The 19876-nt window shown below is 45.7% G+C and overlaps 1 protein-coding gene across 2 annotated transcripts; it reads right to left on the reverse strand.

Annotated features, from left to right (window-relative positions):
* Window positions 1-8550: 8550 nt before the first annotated feature.
* Window positions 8551-19387, reverse strand: HERPUD1 (homocysteine inducible ER protein with ubiquitin like domain 1). 2 transcript variants are annotated; one of them, XM_020903792.2, is made up of 8 exons: window positions 19136-19378; window positions 16230-16307; window positions 16066-16140; window positions 14994-15124; window positions 12439-12561; window positions 11551-11901; window positions 10120-10225; window positions 8551-9315 (listed from the first exon to the last, which is right to left on the reverse strand). In XM_020903792.2, exons 1-8 carry the CDS (start codon window positions 19280-19282, stop codon window positions 9151-9153), a joined length of 1176 nt encoding a protein of 391 aa, XP_020759451.1. In that variant the 5' UTR covers window positions 19283-19378; the 3' UTR covers window positions 8551-9150. The 2 variants fall into 2 exon arrangements, with proteins under 2 accessions (XP_020759451.1, XP_020759453.1); XM_020903794.2 differs by lacking the exon at window positions 8551-9315 and having other exon boundaries at window positions 10125-10225; window positions 11705-11901; window positions 19136-19387.
* Between the last annotated feature and the right edge of the window lie 489 nt (window positions 19388-19876).

The raw sequence follows: 19876 nt of genomic DNA on the forward strand, positions 1-19876 counted from the left end.
CGTGATTTCGAGCCTCATGGCCCCCATGTGGTGAGCAGAGCAGTTTTATGTGTCCCTGGGGGTCTCTGTTATGAATGAAGAAAAGCAGGGGCTCCAGGTGCAGAGGCCCCAGGGCTCAAACCAGCTCTCTGGCCCTTGCAGCCTCAGCCCTGCAAACACCTTCGTGTTTGCCTCCAGCGCCACCTGGCGGCGGAGTCTTGCATCAGCGCACACAGAGACGCCCTCTGCGGCTCCCTGCCGCCTCGGGCAACCTATCCCCTGCTCTTCCCAGTCCCCATTTCCTTCCACCTGTCTTCTATCATCACGGGCGCTCTGCTCCATGCCCTCACCTCCTTGCTCTGACGTTGGATTTGCGGCTGTCAGTGGAGCAGTCGTCCCTTCTATACCCCTTGTATGTCTATCATTTCTTCTCACTCTTCCTCCATGAAATTCCAGCTCCTTGAACTGTAAGCCATCAGACCATACTGTTCCCTCCCTTGTAACTCCTCCAATGGATCCCATCTCTCTTTGGCTAGAACCCACATTCCTTACGAAGGCCTAGGAGGCCCTACATGATCCATTCCCCCTGCTTCTGGATCCCTTCTCCCACCACCCCCCTTCACTCAATGTCAGCCACCTGCCACCTTCTAAGACAGTGGCTTTGTGGACCTTGTTCCTGCCCCAGGGCCTTTGCACTTGCTTTTCTTGCCACTTGGACAACCCTTCCCCAAATCTTTGCTTGGTTTGCTCCAGCTCATCATTCAGGTGTCACCTCTCAGAGGCCTTCCCTGACCACTGTCTAACCACCTGACCTTCTCCAAACACACCACTCTAAAATATCCCCACCCCAGTATTTTTCCTATGCTTCCCCCACCCCAACCCTTGTTTTTTTGTGTGTTCACTTGCTTCCTTGTTTAGTCTCTGTGGTCCCGCCAGGATGTAAGCTATATGAGGGCAGGCACGCCAGCCACCAGGAAGGTCCTGAGTACATCACTGAGTGTTGACCCCATGACATGTGCCTGCCTGCATGCTTGTTGGCCAGCTATGCAGCAGGAAACACAAGCTTTTGTACACTCAGGCCTACGTGAATACAAGAGGCATTACAAAGTCAGCTGCTGTTGGACCCCTGGGTACCACTGTGGGCAAAGTCACTCTTAGAGGTGCCAAGTCGGAAACAGCTACCATTTATATCCTACCCCTTCCACCCTAAGGACTTGCTGTTTCAGTGGAGAACTTGCTTCTATCTCTTTCCACAAGCCTGCCCTGCCACTTTTGGAATAGGAAACCTTCCTTGTGAGGCACAGAGCAAAGCCTGTAAGGAGCAGCCCCCATATGTATTTGGTCTCAGGCAGAGCCTAAGGAGGCACCTGATTCTAAACAAGTAACACAGCCTGTTGGCAGCAAATCCCCATTGGCAAATATGGTGCATAAGGCTGAGGAATGGGACCCCTAACCTCCAGAGCTGGGACCCTTTATCGGTCAGGGTTCTAGCAGAGAAACAGAATTCATAGATTAATTATTTGCTTGTTTCTGTCTTTCAAGGAATGGGCTTATGTGATTGTAGAGGCTGGTTGGGTGAGCCTGACATTTTAGGACAGGCCAGCAGCCTGGAAACTTTTGATAAGCAGCTGATGCTGAGGTCCTCGGGCTTAATGGAAACCTCAATTTGGCTCTTCCAATCTTTCACCTAGTTGGATGAGGCCAACAATCCAAGTAAAGGATAATCGCCTTTACTTAAAGTCTGCTGACTGTAGGTGTTAATGATATCTGCAAAATAATCCCCCCAGCAACACCTAGATTAGTGTTTGAATAACTTGGCCTAGCCCAGTTCACCCTTTATCAGCTAGGTACCCTCACACTCTTAAACCACACTTACCTCCAGATAAAGTTAGTAACACAGCCTTGCTTCCATTGAATATGATGTGACTATCCTGCCCATAATCCAAACACACTGATCCTTTCCCCAGGAGAGGATGCCAAATCCTTGGGTGATGGTCACTCTTCTCTATGAGATCCTGTAACTTAAATCCTATGATGCAGGGGGCTTCCCTGGTGGTCTGGTGGTTAAGACTCTGCGATTCCACTGAAAGGAATCCTGCTGATCCTTGGTCAGGGAACTAGGACCCTACACGCCACGTAGCTAAAGAAAGAAAACATTCTGTGATGTAAAGCTAACTATTTTTAATTCATCTTATGTTACATTACAAGGAGATAAGACAAAAATATTTACTTTATATGTACTATATATCTATCCATAATATACAAGTTTGTGTATGAAGCTACCAACACAGAACAACAAATTGAGGAAGAAATACTCATAATTACAGGCCTCATTTCTGCAACTAGTCACGCAGATGTAGTTGCTATTTACAACTACTGTCTTTCACTACCCGTTTCACACCCTCAGCAGCCACCTCAGCTGGTCATGGTTGCTGGGGTGACCCGAAACTTCATTTCTGAAGAGTCAGGACCATTAGTAGTTCTGCCTTCATTGGATTTTCTATCGACAGACAGGGTAGCCTTAGGGATCTCCAGGATTCCCATCTTCTTCCTTATCTTCATTTGTGTAGTAGCAGCCCAATTTCCTGATAGTCAGATTCAACCAGCCACGCCAATAGGATAATGCCCTTCTCTGTCTGTTGATTCTGGAGGCATGAGAGTCCGAAGTGGCTGGGGAGCTGAGCTCCCAGTTTGATGGAATCATCGTTGTGTCTCCTGGAAGCACTTCTCCCTGTGTGGGTTGAATTGTATCCCAAGTTTGTGCCCATCCAGAACCTCGGGATGTGAACTTCTTTGCAAATAGGGTCATTGCAGGTGTAAATCCAATGGCTCAGCAGTTACTCAGGAGGGAAGGGATTTATCTGCAGAGAATAGAAGATGCCAATCTTTCTCTTGCTCTGGGCCCCACTCAGAACAGGCAGCTTTTCAGGTCACTTGGGCCTGAGAGTAAATAAGCCAGAGTGACACACCCGAATGAGGACTACATTGCTCCAAAATCCAGAGGACAATTTTATGTTGTGCCTGGTTTTTTGGCTGTAGGAGGGGCCGGATGCCAATAACTTGTCTGAAAAAACCTATCTTGACATGCACCCAACCATAACATCACTAGAAATTTCACTGAGGTGGAAGGCCCCTGACTCTTTTTGGAATTTATTTCCCACCATCTGACAATGCAAATGTCTTACTAGATGGAATTCCCTTTTATCATCAGTGTTCAGCTGGTGGGATATTTTGTGGAACGAAAAGGTGATCAAGATCCCTGCAGACCAAATTGTAATTACATTGGGCGGGAGTTGATACACCCGAGGCAGGACGGTGAACGAGTATCTTTGGTCTGGCCAATTGAAAGCAAACTGCTTCTCGTGGTTTTAACTAACAGGTATTAAGGAAAAAGCACTTGTTGGATCAGTAGCTGTAAACCAGGAACAGGGGATGTGTAATTCGCTCAAGTAATGAAACCACATGGAAGAGCAGCTGCAATTGGAGTAACCACCTCCAAGCCACCAATGATAATCAATTTATGATCACCCATGTCCACATATTTCAACAAATGAAGATCATGGTATCTGGTTCTATTGCTTCATGGCAAATGGATGGGGAAACAGTGGAAACAGTGAGAGACTTTACTTTCTTGGGCTCCAAAATCACTGCAGATGGTGACTGGAGCCATGAAATTAAAGACACTTGCTCCTTGGAAGAAAAGCTATGACAAACCCAGACATTATATTAAAAAGCAGTATATTAAAAGTATATCACTTTGCCGACAAAGGTCCGTATAGTCAAAGCTATGATTTTTCCAGTAATGTATGGATGTGAGAGTTGAACCATAAAGAAGGTTGAGTGCCAAAGAATTGATGGCTTTGAACTGTGGTGTTGGAGAAGACTCTTGAGAATCCCTTGGACTGCAAGGAGATCAAACCAGTCAATCCTAAAGGAAATCAACCCTGAATATTCACTGGAAGGACTGATGCTGAAGCTGAAGTTTCAATACTTTAGCCACCTAATGCAAACAGCCAACTCATTGGAAAAGATCCTGATGCTGAGAAAGATTGAAGGCAGGAAGAGAAGGGGACGACAGAGGAGATGGTTGAATTGCATCACTGATGCAATGGACATGAGTTTGAGAAAGGTCTGGGAGATGGAGGTCAGGGAGGCCTGGCGTACTGCAGTCCATGGGGTTGCAGTCAGACACGACAGAGTGACTAAACAACAAAGGTCATCCTCCATGACCCACCTGTCTTCTGCAGAGAATGAGGGTTGAACAGAGATGTGGGGTCAGCACCACTGTATCTCTTAAGTCCTTGATGGTGGCCCTGATTTCTGCACTCCCTCTGGGGATGTGGCATTGGTCTCCGTGAACACTTTCCTGGGTACAGGCAGTTCTTGTGACTTCCACTTGGTTTTCCATAATAAGCCTCACTCCACAAGTGAGGGAACCAGGGTGGGGATTCTGCCTGTTGCTAAGTACAGGCGCACCTCCGAGGTACTGCAGGTTCAGTCCCAGGCCCCTGCAATAAAGCAAATATTCTAATAAAGTGAGTCATACGAACTTTTTGGTTTCCTAATGCCCATAAAACTTATGTTTACATTATACCATAGTCTATTAAGTGGGGAGTAACATAATGTCTAATAAAACAGTACATATCATAATTTAAAAATACTGTAGGGACTTCCCTGGTCCAGTGGTTGGTTGGGCATCTGTGCTTCCAGTACAGGGGTGGGTGTAGGTTTGATCCCTAGTTGGGGGAACTAAGATCCCACATGCCACAGGGGGTGGCCAAGACATTCAAAAATAAATAAAACACATCATGCTGACAAAATATAAAATAAAAAAAAATTAAAGTACTGTATTACTACTCTGAAGAAGGAAGTGGCAACCCACTCCACTCTTCTTCCTGGGAAGTCCCATGGAGAGAGGAGCCCAGTGGGCTACATGTGAAAGGTGTGTCCTCTGGACCCTCCCAGGGTGGGTGAGCAGGTCTGACATGATAAATTCACACTAAACATTCCAATCTCCCTATGATGAATACCTTCTACAGTATACCAAGGTAGTTCTGTCATTTCAGTTCCTTAGGGTGGGCCACCCTTCAGCCTATGTTTCAGCCAACTTAACTATCGGAACTATTTCTCATTTTTCACGCTGAAACAAACAGAACCTTTGCTTAATGGGGAGGGAGGTGGGAATGGGGTTCAGGATGGGGGACACATGTAAACCCATGGCTGCTTCATGTCAATGTATGGCAAAAACCACTACAATATTGTAAAGTAATTAGGCTCCAATTAAAATAATTAATTAAAAAAAAAAGAATCTCTGTTCAGTGGACTGTTAGTAAATCCAGGCTGGGCTTCCCTGGTGGCTCAGTGGTAGAGTCTGCCTGCCAGTGCAGGGGACATGGGTTCGATCCCTGGTGTGGGAAGGCCCCACATGCCACAGAGCAACTACTGAGCCCATGAGCCTAGAGCCTGGGCTCTACAGTGAGAGAGGCCTCCGCAATGGGAAGCCTCTGCACTGAGCTGGAGAGTAGCCCTAACTCACTGCAACCAGAGAAAGCCCGTGAAGCAACGAAGAACCAGCATAGCCAAAAATAAATACATTTTTTAAAAAATTAACAAAAAATAAATCCAGCCTGATCCAACTTGATGTTGCTTCCACCACTAGCCCACACCCATTAATAATATCCATTCTCACCCCACCCTGGAACTGGCCGTGTAAGTGGGAAAAATCATGCAGTTCTTTAGGTGTGCCGCCCACAGCTGTTCACTTCTTGAGGCCTGCTGGGACTTGCGTCTGGTTATAGATGTAGAAGCAAAGGGAGGTGGGGGAGGCGTAGGTCCTGAGAAGAATCAGCCGCTTCTCTCAAGGCAACTCCCTCGGGGGGCCACTGCAGTTTCTTCACGCAAAGGGTTAACTCCCTTAGAAACAGGTGAGAGAGCTTCTTCTGACAATGATGACTTGGAACCTTTCTCTACTAGCCAGACCATAGATCCGCTTGGCTTCTGATCCCCTCCCTAGCCATCCAAAGAGTATTTACCTCCATTGCTCATTATGGATGTATAAGGTCATTTCTCACCAAGCACCTGTGTGCTGTCCAAACAAGCTGTTCATTAACAGTAACTTAACTGCATTTCCTCAGCTGTGGCCCATTTTTCAGTCCTGGGCGGGTCCACAGAAGGGAGTGGCCACAGACCACACACCCTCCTTGGAATGCATATCGGGATAGTAAATGCCCTCGGAACCCTGCAGTGAAGAAACCCACCAACTTGTGTCAACTTGAGGCTTCCAGATTTACCTGGCTGTGAGGTGATTTTCCCGGGGCCTCCCAGGTGGCACGGTGGTCAAGAATCCACCTGCCAAAGCAGGAGACGCCAGTTCAATCCCTGGGCGATAAGGTTCCCTGGAGAAGGAAATGGCAATCCACTCCAGTCTTCCTATCTGGAAACTCCCAGGGACTGAGGAGCCTGGTGGGCTACAGTCCATGGGGTTGCAAAGACTTGGACACAACTGAGCGACTGAGCACAAGCTCTGTCTCTGGAGTGTTCCTTCTACAGAACGAGGGTTCAAGAAAACACACCTTGAAAAACACTAACTTAAAAAGCGATGACGGCCTGAGCTAACATTTGGGAAATTTTTTGGTTTATGCTTTCAGCTTTTTAACTGCGACTTAACAACAGAGACTCAAACCAACAATTTCCAAAGTATTAACAGTGGTATGCAGTACATTCTTCTGTGACTGCACAGTTAGTAACTGTTGTGGAAAGTTCTTTTTGCCATATCTCGCACCCGTCAGAAGTCTTTAAGCCTTGACTCTTGTCTGAAGGTTCCTTTCTTAATGTGGCTAGGGACAATCTGAACCCTTGTCAGCTGTCCTTAGGAGCACCTATTCTGAGCCTGTGGAATCTGGAGTTTAACTGATGCAACCAGACACCACAGGGAGAGTGAGTGGCCTCACTACTTCAAAAGCAGGAGCCCAGCACTGCCAGCTGCCTGGGGTTCCGGGCGTCTTTTCCAAGCGATGCTGCTCCTCCTCCATAAAACGATAGGCTTCTCCACTAAGGATTTTAAAAATGACTTCATATCAATTCTTAACGACCATGTTGATCAATGGCCAAGTACACCAGGAATCCAGCTCCACGGCAGGAGGGGAGTCTCATCTCTGCACTCTCGTTTCGGCGGTGACCCTTCTCTGCAGCTCCTCAGTGTCTTCCCATCGCCTACTTCTCACTCGTAAAACTGTAGAACCTCTTCTCGAGTTGCTTCTTCCTTCAAGCAAATATCGCCTTTGTAACTCGTCAATCATCAGTGGCTCCTGACTGGTCAGTCCTCTGTTCCAGAGGTCTGGTGTTATTTGAAACTCTATGCTATTTTACTCCTTACATGGTATCTTGGTTGGCTTTTAAAAGCACAGTCATAGATAAAATTGGAGTCCTTTTCAGGTGGTGATAGAGGTTAAGAATCCACCTGCCAATGCAGCAGATACCAGCTCGAACCCTGGGTTGGGAAGGTCCCATGGACAGAAGAGCCTCATGGGCTACAGTCCATGGGGTTGCAAAGAGTCAGACACGACTGAGTGACTGACTACGCACGTGCACACACAAACACACACACAAAACAGCTTTGCCTCTACCCAGCATCTGGCTATGAACTGTTCAGGGAATGTTTATTGGATGTCAGTGATGTTTCCAGTCATCATTGTAAACAATGATGTTTACATGATCATGACCAGGGCTTCCCTAGTGGTGCAGTGGATAGGAATCTGCCTGTCAATGCAGGGGACACAGGTTGGATCCCTGATCTGGGAAGGTTCCACCTGCCGTGGAGCAACTAAACCTGTGAACCACAACTACCAAGCCTGCAAGCTGCACTTACTAAAACCCGAAAGCTCTAGGGCACGTGAGCCGCAACTGCTGAGCCTGCATGCTCCAGCTACCAAAGTCCGCATGCCTAGAGCCTGTGCTCTGTGACAAGAGAAGCCACGTCAGGAAGAAGCCCTCGCACCACAATGAAAAGTAGCCCTGCTCACTGCAACTAGAGAAAGCCTGTGCAAAAAAAAAAAAAAAGCAACAAAGATCTAGTGCAGCCATAAATAAATGATCATGACCATGACGCAAGATGCGGATTTACTTTGCTGAAAACAACATTCCCAGGCCTTTAGCATTCTACTTACAGCATCATTCATGTGAAAAATACACAGCACTTTACTTTTCAGATTAGTCTCAAAAATAATACGTAAAAGAAAGATTAAAGTCCAAAAGTAAAGCTCAGCATGACAAGTGAGCAGGTGAAAAGTACTTAAAGCCACTAACTTTAAATCGGGGGAATTTAATGCTGATGGGTTACAACATAAGCCAGTATTGTTTAAATCAGGAAATGGGGGGTGCGGGGCAAACACAAGCATAATCTCAGTAAGGTAAAACTTCCGTGGCCTTACCTTATCTTCTTAATCAGTACAAATGGTCCTTTTTATAAAAAGAAGCAATATATTCAGGTTACTCAAAAATCAGCAACTCAACCGCTGACCATCCAGTGATGATAGGCACAGAATAAACAACTAAGATGACAGGAGTCTCTGCCAGGGTCATTCATAGTAAAACTTTATTGAACAGAAAACCCAGCAAAGGTTTTCACCTCTGCAAAGCTTCTCTTGGTTTAAAGTAAAGCACTGCATTTTAAAAAGCAATTATACATAAGTCTTTCCTAGAAAAGTCCTGCTAAAACATGTCTAGCAATTTCAATGATTATATAAAGTAGTACACTTAGTGTAATTTAAACATTCCAACAGGAATCAAATCGTACCAGCAGAATCATTTCTGCGTCTATGACGTCTATGTACAAACACTCATGCAGACACACACATCTGGAAAAGTTCCTCAGGCATAAACATGCGAAACTAATGCCTTCTACTTACAATGCCTATTAAACTACAACAGTATATATTAAAGCTCTTCAGAATAAAGACATGAGAAGCCTGTAGGCATTTTTTGTTCATCAATTTGTATCATGGCTTCATGTCTTACTTTCTGCTTTTGCTTAATCACAAAAGCATATCATCCTCTTTGTAGATTCTTATACTATTTCTGTGCCACTGCCATGTCCAGGTAACGAAATCGAGCCAGAATCAGATGATCAGTCCACGCCTGTCAAAGCCTCCAGCAGCCAGAGAGGAAACACCGTCAGTTTGCTATGGCTGGAGGGCCTTCTGGAAGGAGAGAGGCAAAGAAAGTCTTGAAGACAAGCCACGCTGTGCTCATAAATGAAGGGCTGGTCTGCTCGTCACCCCGTACATCCCTGTCTGGAGGAAGGTGGCTGGGATCTTCAATTTCAGGATCAGGACCCTCCTGTAGGGAATAAAACACAAGGAGAAAACAATTAGGAATGTGACAAGCACCCAATAACATTAGGCAAGGGCAGAATGACTCCCTGGGTCCCTGCGCATAAGCCAAGCGATGCAGGCATGACCGCGGGGATGACGTCGCAGGCTGGACGGAGCTCCTCCTCTGGCCTCCACAGCACAAGTGTGCTGGAGCGCTCTCATAGTTTTCAGTATCCCTGGCCACAGTATCAAATGAAGTAACTACACCTTCAACTATTATTTAGTAATTAAGCTTGCCACTTAATATTTTTCTAATTTCCACAGTGTTCCTAGCTAAAAAAAAAAAAAAAGCAACTAAAACTGGAAACACAGAATTCTAAAAACAGATACTACAGTGATACTTTATATTAAAAAGAATCTCCTTTAGGATTGTGCATTAAAGTGCCTTATTGAAATCCTATTTCTGTATGTTATTTTCCAAGAAATCTATTCTGAGAGAGAGACAGGCATATGTTCCTAACTCTTAATTAGAATAACTCTCCATTAGCAGTTTCCATGGTATAATACATTGTTACTAAGCATGAACACTCAAAATAGTTTCAAAAACCATTTACATGAGCCAAAATGCAAATTGCCACACAACAAAAATACCTGATGGACTTTGTGACTGTTTTAAAAATAGCTACTGCTCTAAGAATAAATTTGAAAAAATCTTGAAATATTTAGTCTAATAAAATGGAAAAAACCACAAGGTATTTAATTAAAGATGAAGGACTCCAGGGCCCGGCACTTCACACTGGGCTCACTGGGCTCCATGGAAGCTCCATACCTGGAAGTTATTGTTGGGGTCTTGATTCACAGCCTCCTGAGGAGGACCACCATTCGGGAAGTTCTGAACTGGCCTCTGTCGAAAGGGAAACCACCCGACGTGATGCCTTCGAAGGAAGCACATTAAGTCCATCTTAGTGAATAGAGTGAGATGTACTCAAGAATTTAAGGGCCCTCTTGATGAGATGAGACCCCCCCTCGCTCCCCTCCTCTCCTCAGAACAGGACCCGATTAAAGCTTGAAGCCAGACCCATCTGCAGACACATTCTACCAGGCCAGGTGGAATGTGAGGTTCTTGATGGTCACTATGGAAACTATGTCTTATTTATTACCGTGTGCCCAGCAACAGAAAGAGCACTTGGCACATAGTATGTGCTCGATACATACTTGCTCATCTAAACTAAACCCTACACTTGAAAACTTGAACAGAGAGGAAAAGAGGAAATACATACACAGCTGTGACTATATGTCATAACATTACTAATAAGACTTAGATTTGGTCACCCAAATATATGATTCTAGAGACAATAGAATTTAAAAATTACCTAAAAGCTTTATCTGGAAAATCCACTTAAACCCAAGTCTTGAAGCAAACATGACAAAATATTAACCATGATTAATACTGGATGTGAGTACTGAATGCATTTTTCTAAATATTTCTAAGAATTTCAAAAACTAAAAAAATCCATTTTTCCTATAGAGGAAAAATGTCTTCAGTCAGTTTTCACCACAAATAAGGACACGTCACTCCAGGCCAGGGTTCCCCACTTTGGCACTGCTGATGTCCCAGGCTGGGTGTTTACTGTGGGGCTGGGTGTTTACTGTGGGGCTGAACTGTGTACCGTAGCATGTTCAGCAGCTATCAGCTGGATGCCAGTAGAACCACCTCGCCCCACCACCATCGCCTGTGATAGCTAAAAATGTCCCCAAACACTGCTAAACGTCTTGAGGGTAAGGGTTAGGGTTAGAGGGAGACGTAAAACCATTTTGGTTGAGAACTACTAGCACCATGGGTACAGCCAAATGCCAGGCCTGCAACAGTTCCCTGACCCTTTAGGACTATGCCACAGCCAGTGGCCTTCATCCTAGAAGGCAGCTGTAGCCTGGTAAAAGATAAATATGTTCTTATTCAACACAAACACAATTTTTCTTTCCATGCCTCAGTGTGAAAAGAAGCCTGGCAGGTAGCTTAACTAGAGGAAAAGAAGAGAATGTTGTTCTTGTATCAATACAGATTTAATTGTATTGTTGGCAATGCACAACCAAGCCATCAATTCTTTATACTGAAAATGCCAAAATGACTTATGACTTAAATATACCTCCTTAAATATTGACTGAAACTGCTCAAAAGAGGAAAGTCTGCACTTGGTTTGAGTCATCACATAGTGTAATTTGTACTAGAGAGGGAATAAAAGTGAAACCATCTGCTTACAGGTACATAACCACGGTGGCCCCCATGACCATGAGGAATCGGCTCAGGGAGGAGTAGAAATAGAGGATACTGAGAAACACGGAAAACGTAGCGGCCGAATAGGTCCAATCCAACCAATCTCGATTTATCTCATCATCTTCTTCCACAATGGGGCCTCCTTGAGCATTCATCCGCAGATTCTGATTGGCCCCAGGATTAACCACCACTTGTGGAGCAGCGTTCTGATTGGCGGGCTGGTTTTCAGCTGGAAACTGGTTGTGGATTGGGGCTGGAGTAGGTGCAGTGACCACAGGTATCTCTTGTGCACTTGGTGAGGGGACAAAAGCCCCCGACGCAGCAGTGGCCGCTAAGCTAAGATAAAAACAACAGAGGCAGATACTGTTGAGAGCAAGGCATCCTGAAGACCGGTTCTCATCATCTCATTTACACAGGGATCTTTTAAGAATTATAAGTAGGGAGATACAAATGCTGGTTTTCTTTAAGGTAGCAAAGAACTTCTTTACTAACAATCATATCTTTAAAAGCTTTTCTGCTCCTAAGGGAAGCCACTGGGTAAATTTCACCTCCAAGGCCACCAAGAAAGTACAGTGCAATAATCAATTAAAATTTTCATAAACCATTGAGAGATACCACAAATTGAAAAGGAAGGAACATATTCTACATAAAGTCATCAAACCGTGGATCACACACAAGCACACCTGTGTCAATGCACAAGTTAGTAGTTACCATTTATACTGTTCCACCCACAGAACCAGACACAACAGGACTCTGCAGATAATAATGAAAACACACTCATCCCTCCATTTCTAGCTTTACAGGAATCAGGGACGCGCACTCCTTCCACTCCCGGGAGCCCTGGCCACACCCAGCAGGCGGAGAAACACTCACTACTGCATGTAGTACTGCCGAGCGTACATCTGCTGGAACCAGGAGAGCTGCAGCCACCCGTAGGTTGCGTAGCCCGAGAAACCAGGCCCCAGGCCCTGGAACGCCGGCTGGGCTGCTTCAGGCCTGTGAAAGATGATAAAAAATGCTCGTTTTGAGTTGGCTTAGTATGAATCAATGAAAACCAAGTTTAAATCAATCAGGAATTCAAAACAGAAAGAGACGGATGACTGGGCTTTGTGACAGTTACACGTAGATTTCCGGGCGAGGCACCAGTGCAATACAATCACAGAAAGTACTGACAGAGCCCTCCTGCCAGGGTCTCGATCCCATGCGAAAGCAAGGGCCCTCGCCCAGCACTGGGTTCTCATGTCATCACCCTGATGTACAAACAAGCTGGACCTTTTCAGTCTGAGTGGATCCCCACCCTTATTTTAGACTTGTAGAGTCTCACTGAAGGTCTAAACCCCACTATTCATCCTTCAGGGAGCAGCTTGAAAAAGTCACATCTCTCCAAAGCCTTTTCTGCAGGAAATCCTCCCCTTCTCCCAACACCATTTCTCTCCCAACCCTAGATCTGAAATATAAAGGGGGCAGAGTTACGTGTGGCATCACCCAGCCATGCTTACTGACCACCTGTGCCCTGTGAGGCCACCAGGCTGCCATCTCACTGGATCCCCAGCAAGTCTGTGGAGCTCTCCAGCCACTCCATTTATAGAGGGGAGCCTGAGGACAGCTCAGGGAGGACAAAGGATCTGGATGAGGCCGCTCAACTCCTAAGTAGTAGGGCTGGATCCAAGCCCTGTTTATATGACACCAAACTCTTGCATTTTGTCATTCAGCACAGCCTGGGGCAGGGTGTGTGTGGGAGTCATCTTCTGCCTGTGAGCCCTACACGGTGAACTTCTTTGGCATCACATCACAAAATACAAACTAACACAACTGCAGAAAGACCAGAATAGTTGCGTGGTCATCTGTGCTGCTCAACTCATATCCTTAAACAAAGGTGCATGCACTGGTCTGTCCAATAAATATTTGTTGGAGGAAATCAACAAGTTTTATGATGGCGAAATTCACAGAGATATGAGCCTCAACTTTCAAATCATACAGTCAAAAAAAGAAAAGCAGTTTTAAGAGCATCTATCCAATAATTGAATTCGATTATCCGACTTGTACGCTGACAACGGTATTTTAACCAAATTCCATACCCGGAGTACTTCTAAAACTGTATTCTAATATAAGTATGTTGTGGTACGATATTGTTTTTGATTATTTAAAGATACAAGGTCCTAATGTATAATGCAGGGAACTATACTCAATATCCTGTGATAAACCACAGTGGAAAATAAAAATTTAAAAAGAATGTATATACGTGTATAGCTGCGTCACTTGGCCATACAACACTGTAAGACAACTGGGACTTCACGCTCAGTTGCGTCCAGCTCTTTGCTATGCCATGGACTGTAGCCTTTGGGTTTCCTCTGTCCATGGAATTTTCCAGGCAAAAGTACTGGAGTGGGTTGTCATTTTCTCCTCCAGGGGATCTTCCCAACTCAGGGATCGAACCTGGATCTCCTGCATTGATTGGCAGGTGGATTCTTTACCACTGAGCCACCTGGGAAGCCCCATGTCAATAAAAACTGCAAAAAGACAGTGTGTGTAGAAATGACAAAATAAAGTTTTTTGTTAGCTCTGATGATGACGCTCCAGATACACAAGGTAACTACAAGGTTTTTATATCCTGAAGTATATGGGGGTGAACTGACAATGTCTGAGAATTATTTTTAAATACCTCAGGATAAAAGGAAAGGAGGAATAGATAACGCAAGTATGGCAAAAAATTTTAATCATTACATGAAGATTCATTATATAGTTCTCTCTACTTTCATGTGTATTTGAAATTTCCACTAAGAAAAAAACCAATTCTTCATTCCTCAAACACCTGACTGTCAACAATCAGGTATTAAAAACCAAGAAACAGAAGGCAGGGGACTCAGAGAGTAACACAGTTTCAACTCATAATTAATAAACTGTTTTTTTCCCATAGGATCTTTCCTAAAAGGTGTTCTAAGGCCTGTGAAATACAAACAGCACACCATTTAGACACTTCCGGCTTTTGCTCTAAAGAAAAGCTCTAATTGTACCCCCTCTCCTAACTCCACCAACACAGTTCCTGGCAGAGCATTTCTCCAATGATACCTTCACCTTTTGTCAGCCACTGCTACAACAACGCACAAAGCCACTCAGCAAAGCGGATGCAGAGTGCTGACAACAGCTGTTCCAGCGCAGCAGCACCGATTCCCACCGTGAGGTCAGCGCCTGAGAGGCACACCCACGTAGGAGGAGAGATGCCCAGATTTGCATGATGTGCCTCTCTACTTTTTAGATGTTCCTACAAGGCCATGTATTAAGCTAAATACACAAAAGATCTTTAAAGTGAAACCCTTATAAAGCAAAACTCTATCCCTTTTAAAGTTCCATGACTTAAAGTACAAACACAGCTTTTTTGTAAGTTGATGCAAATAATGCACGTTCACGTTCTTTATGACAACACGCACCTTGAGATGTTCTCCCATCCAGAGGGAGAAGGGTTCCGAAGAACCTCCCTCTGCCTTAAACCGTCACTTGAGGAATCCCCAGGGGACTGTCCCTGATTCAGACCAGTGGGCTGCTCTGTGGCTTCAGCAACCTAAGTGCAACATGAACACAAGAACAAAAGGCCTGATGCAACTGTCTGAAATCAAGCTTCAAGGATTCTTTCGCTGTGAATGGCTTATGTCCCAACCCTGACCTCTGAACTTGACAAAATCAAAATAGACACAATGTTACATGAAGATATTCTGAAATTTTCTCAACACAGTATCAATATGAGATACTAAATCTATACTTTTTTCCTAGAGTAGCTATGCTGTAATTTCACTGAAATCTTCCAATGAAGTTATCATTGCTGAGAAAGCAATAGCTTCCTATTAATGCTCTATTCATCTTATGGTATTAAATTTGCTAAATCAAGAAATTAAATTCGACTGATAAGGCTTATAAATACAACACAGACCTGAAGTATTTCTTATAGTACATTCAGATGTTTCAGGATGTACTGCTATAATGCAATTTTAGAGTGTATCACCACATTAGAATATTAATAGTGTATATTTAAACTAACACTGTGAAATGAAAAACAAGGGACATTAACCATTTAACATGAGTCTTTATAAAGACTGTGGTCTTTTCCTATCCCAACAAATGAAATTTTCCAAAGGAAACAGAGTCACTTTTTTACTCTATAAAAATGAATGGTTCCTTAGAAGAAATTTATTATGTACTAAATTCATGACTGCCTTGCTACTTTGGCAATCTGGACTCTGAGCCACTATAGGTCAAATTGTGTCCCAGAGAAAGAGTATACTGCAGAACTCCACTTTTCCACTACAAGACTAATAGAACACTCTACTTCTATTATAGTAAACTCTCATTTGTATTGATAACAGTTTATTCCTGATTCTCACTGGGGAAGAGACAAAATATTACATGATAAAAAGGCTCACTTATGAGTTTAACCCAACTTCCTTTATTTCTACCTTGACAGTCTGAATGACACAAACTGCCACAGTCATGAAAAAGCAGACTTACCTTTGCACCGGCTTCTGGCATTTTTGAAGTACTCTTCACATTGCACACCAGATGCATAACATGCCGTTTTTCCTGCTGAAGGTAATAAGGAAATACTTTAGGACTTGAATTCAACCCAGCTAGTGCTTAAAAACATTCAAAAAGTCAATAATATTAAGTGATACCTTTGGAAGCAAGTCCCTGAGACACTGGTGATCCAACAACAGCTTTCCGGAATAAATTAACCTCTGGTCCTCTGGACGCTTATGGAAAGAAAGAGTAGCACAGGCCAGCACTTAGTGCTGCAACTTCCCAAACAGAAGACACTGTTTTATACAAATATTTAAACTTTTTTCCCCCCAGCATCATAGGAGAACATTTTTCCAAAGGCCCCATATACTTTTATTTAGAAAATTCTCAACTTTAAACTGATTTCTAACATGCAAACAAATTTAGGATGGCGAACTACACCCAGTCCACAAAGCCTATGGCAACCTACTTAACTCCTAGGGAGGCTGCTTTCTGCCACAAAAAGCACCAATCTGGAGTTCCTACAGCAACCAACTTCAAAACCTCGTTTGGTCTCAAGAGAACTCAAAGCGAGCCTTCACTAAAACCACAGAACACCATCCCAACATAACCGAAGTAGTTATAAACTTAAGCCCTCCAAGAGACTTTTCTCAACATACACACGCAGCTAGAGAGGAGACGGTGTGTGGCAGCACTCCACACAACCCTGTGAGATATTTAGTATGCCTATTTTAATGTGGGTTAGATCTCTGGGTCAGGAAGGCTCAATCCAGTATTCTTACCTGGAGAATTTCACGGACAAGAGGAGCCTGCAGGCTACAGGCCATAGTGTAGCAAAGAGTCAGACACGACTGAAGCATCTTAGCAAGCAATTTTAAGGGGGAGGGGGAAGGTCTAAAGTTCACTTGTCCAAGGTCACGTGCTGCTAAAGTCAAGATTCCTAACCCTCTTCTCCATTCCAGCAATTTTAAAACCACAGTGGTGCCACACACTTTTATACAGATCTCACTTTTAAAATCTATTTTTAATTCCCTTAAAAATTGAACTTAAAGGCTTCAGATGATATACACCAAAGTCAGTACACTGGAAAGCATCACCAACTTCTTAACCTACTCTTGCCAGAATAACCAACTATGCAAAATTTGAAATAAACCCATTCCTGCAAAGTAGCCAGAGATACAAAAGCAAGCTGTTTAAAACAAAACAATAACAGTATCAATTTATCTGTGTAAATCAGGATTATTTTTTTGACACTGGGCAAGTATAACAAACTACAGAAATATACTGAATGTTGTGTTCACCATCATTCTCAACAACTGAACTTTTAAAGTAAACACTATAAACTTGGACTTGTAAATGTTATTGCATAGGTGGGATCCTGCATTATTAAAGAGTTTCACACTAGGAAAGGTTTGAAAACCACAGGTGTCTGTGATTTGAGGCCTGTTAAAGGCCTGAAATGACCCTGGTGTCTTTACCCAGAATGCTGATTTGAAGAAAAATATATTAAGCAAACCACTATCAAAAGTAAGCCTTCTCACATTACAAAGCAAATGATGAGTGTGCTTCAGCCATAATTTTTAAGCACAAATTTACATATCTGAGAGACCTTTTACTTATAACTTTAGGTCCTCAGACCAGAGTGATGCTTCTCACCCAGGGAAGCCCAAAAGGAAAGCTCTCCTCCAAAACATGGCCTTTCACCAAATGATGCAACAAGAGCCTACACCTGCCTCGCCAATTTGTGTACCTAATAGCCATTCTCATAGCAGCTTAACACCTGGTTTCTTGGAAGCAACTATGGTGACCTTGCAAACAGTGCCAAGATAAATGATAACAAAATGGGAGCCTCTTAAACAAATTAGTAAATTTCAAACGAACGGCTCAGAAGAGACACTCACACTTCCACCTTCTTGACAACAGGGAACAAAAACAACCTGACCCATGAGCCATGGCACGTAATAACGCTTCAGATAAGGAGGGACAATTTCACAATCTCATCCTGACCTGATGCCCTCTTCTGTTTGACAGAGGGGAATTACAGTCCTGGGCAGCAAAGAACACTGCTGACACTTACATAATATTAGAGTAAAAAAAAAAAATTAGAAAGTAAACACAGGAAGGTCCAGTTCATGGCTTCCATCACGTTGTGGGGAGGGAGGGCCGTCGCTAAGGGTGATGTTGACAGATGTGTCAACCAAAACAAAGCGAGGAAATCTCGTAATTGAGGGCCCAAAGTCTTTAAAACCCAGACTCGGGTAGGTTCCTTCCACCTATTTGCGTTCTAAGTCACTCTTTAGCAGAAAGTGCACGAGCCTCCTCCCTGGGACTAGGCAGGCGCCGTGGAGTCCAGCTCACAGGGAGGGGCCCCGAGGCGGAAGGTGGACCCGGAGGGGAAGAGCCACGTCCTTGCTCCTGGGTGTGGGGCCTTCGGTACACACCGCCCGGCGCTCACCACGCTTCTCTATGGCCACTGGCCTGGGCTTAGCCCCTGCCCTCTCCTCTCCCCAGTGAGAGGCCACATCAGAAAACCCAGTTTGCAGCCTTCACGTTTCCTTATTTCTAACCTAATCGGATACGATCCTAACCAGGAACACGTCGCTCTGACGTTTGGGGGAAACTGAGGTTTGGAGGATGAAACGATTCACTCAAGGTCAAACTGCTGTTTCAGCGGCTTGGCTAAGGCTGGAAGCCAGATCGAGGGGACGGGAAGGGGTCTGGAGAGGTATACGGCAGAGTTTGGGGACCTAGGCGGCGACGTGACAGGGGAAGGCGGCCCCGTCAGGAAGGCGGGGCGATGGCGGCCCGGGAGGAGGAAGTGGCAGTCACGGGGCCAGGTCAAGGGGCGCCTAGGGCGGCAGGGCACTAAAAGGGGGTGACCACAGGCCTGGGAAACTGGCCTTGGGGGGAGCAGCCATTGGCGGACGGCCGGCGAAGGGAGGGAATGCAGGGAGGGGAGGTGGACACGCATCTCTAGGGGGGAGGGGGCGCCACAAGCGCTGCGAGGATGACAGCCGGGGTGGCGGGGTGCTGGCAGCGGGAGTCGGGGCCCCCCTCTCACCGGGCGCTCGGGGTAGACGCGGCTCAGATGGGCCTTGAGGCGGCCCACGCTCCAGCTGCGGTCGGTGCTCAGCTCCAAGTCTCGGTGGCGCTGGTTGGGGCTCTTCACCAGGAGCGTGACGGGTTCAGGCTCGGGCTCAGGCTCCATGTCGACGGCGCCCCCAGACAGCAGGGAGGAAGCGTCCCAGCCGCCAGCAACCCCCGCAACGACGGTTCCAGTCTCTGGGGCGCGCGCCCCCGCCTCCGGCACCTTTTATAGGCACCCCGCGCCCGGACTCTGCGGACAGAACCCTTTGTGGCTGTCGCCCATTGGCTGAGGCGGAGGCCCCTGCCCTAACGTGGCCCAATCGGCGCCCAGTTCCGTGGGCGGAAGGGCGGGCCAAGGCCCGTGGGCGCGGGCTGATGCAACCCGCCGCGGTGGCGTCACCAGCAGTCGCATCTGCGGCTGGGGAGCACGGGTTCGGTGACCATGCTGGGGTGCGTGCGGCCCGCGCGGGGTCCCTCAGCCCTGAGGACACTGGCTTGCTCCGTGGCTCGGGTTGCTCAAGGCCGTTTAGGGAGGGTCGTCCCTGCAGACTCCCGGTTTGGCAGCCTCTGCAAATTGTTTCCTCACAAAGCAGCACCCCCGCCCCTCTGCCCCCAGTCCCACTTGCTCTTTCCCTTCCCAGGGGTGGCCCGAGACGTCAGGCACCCGGGGCAGGCGGCGCCGCCCCGACCCTTGCCTCAGCTCAAAGAACCGCTG

Source organism: Odocoileus virginianus, chromosome 20, assembly GCF_023699985.2.
Source record: "Odocoileus virginianus isolate 20LAN1187 ecotype Illinois chromosome 20, Ovbor_1.2, whole genome shotgun sequence".
In the NCBI taxonomy this organism is placed as follows: domain Eukaryota; kingdom Metazoa; phylum Chordata; class Mammalia; order Artiodactyla; family Cervidae; genus Odocoileus; species Odocoileus virginianus.

Coding starts and splice junctions, on each gene's coding strand:
- HERPUD1 (XM_020903792.2), bottom strand. CDS start 19,282: ATGGAGCCTGAGCCCGAGCCTGAACCCGTCACGCTCCTGGTGAAGAGC. Junction 16,308..19,135: donor GCGTCTACCCCGAGCGCCCG/GTGAGAGGGGGG, acceptor TCTTTCCATAAG/CGTCCAGAGGACCAGAGGTT. Junction 12,562..14,993: donor GGATGGGAGAACATCTCAAG/GTGCGTGTTGTC, acceptor CATCTTTCACAG/GCCTGAAGCAGCCCAGCCGG.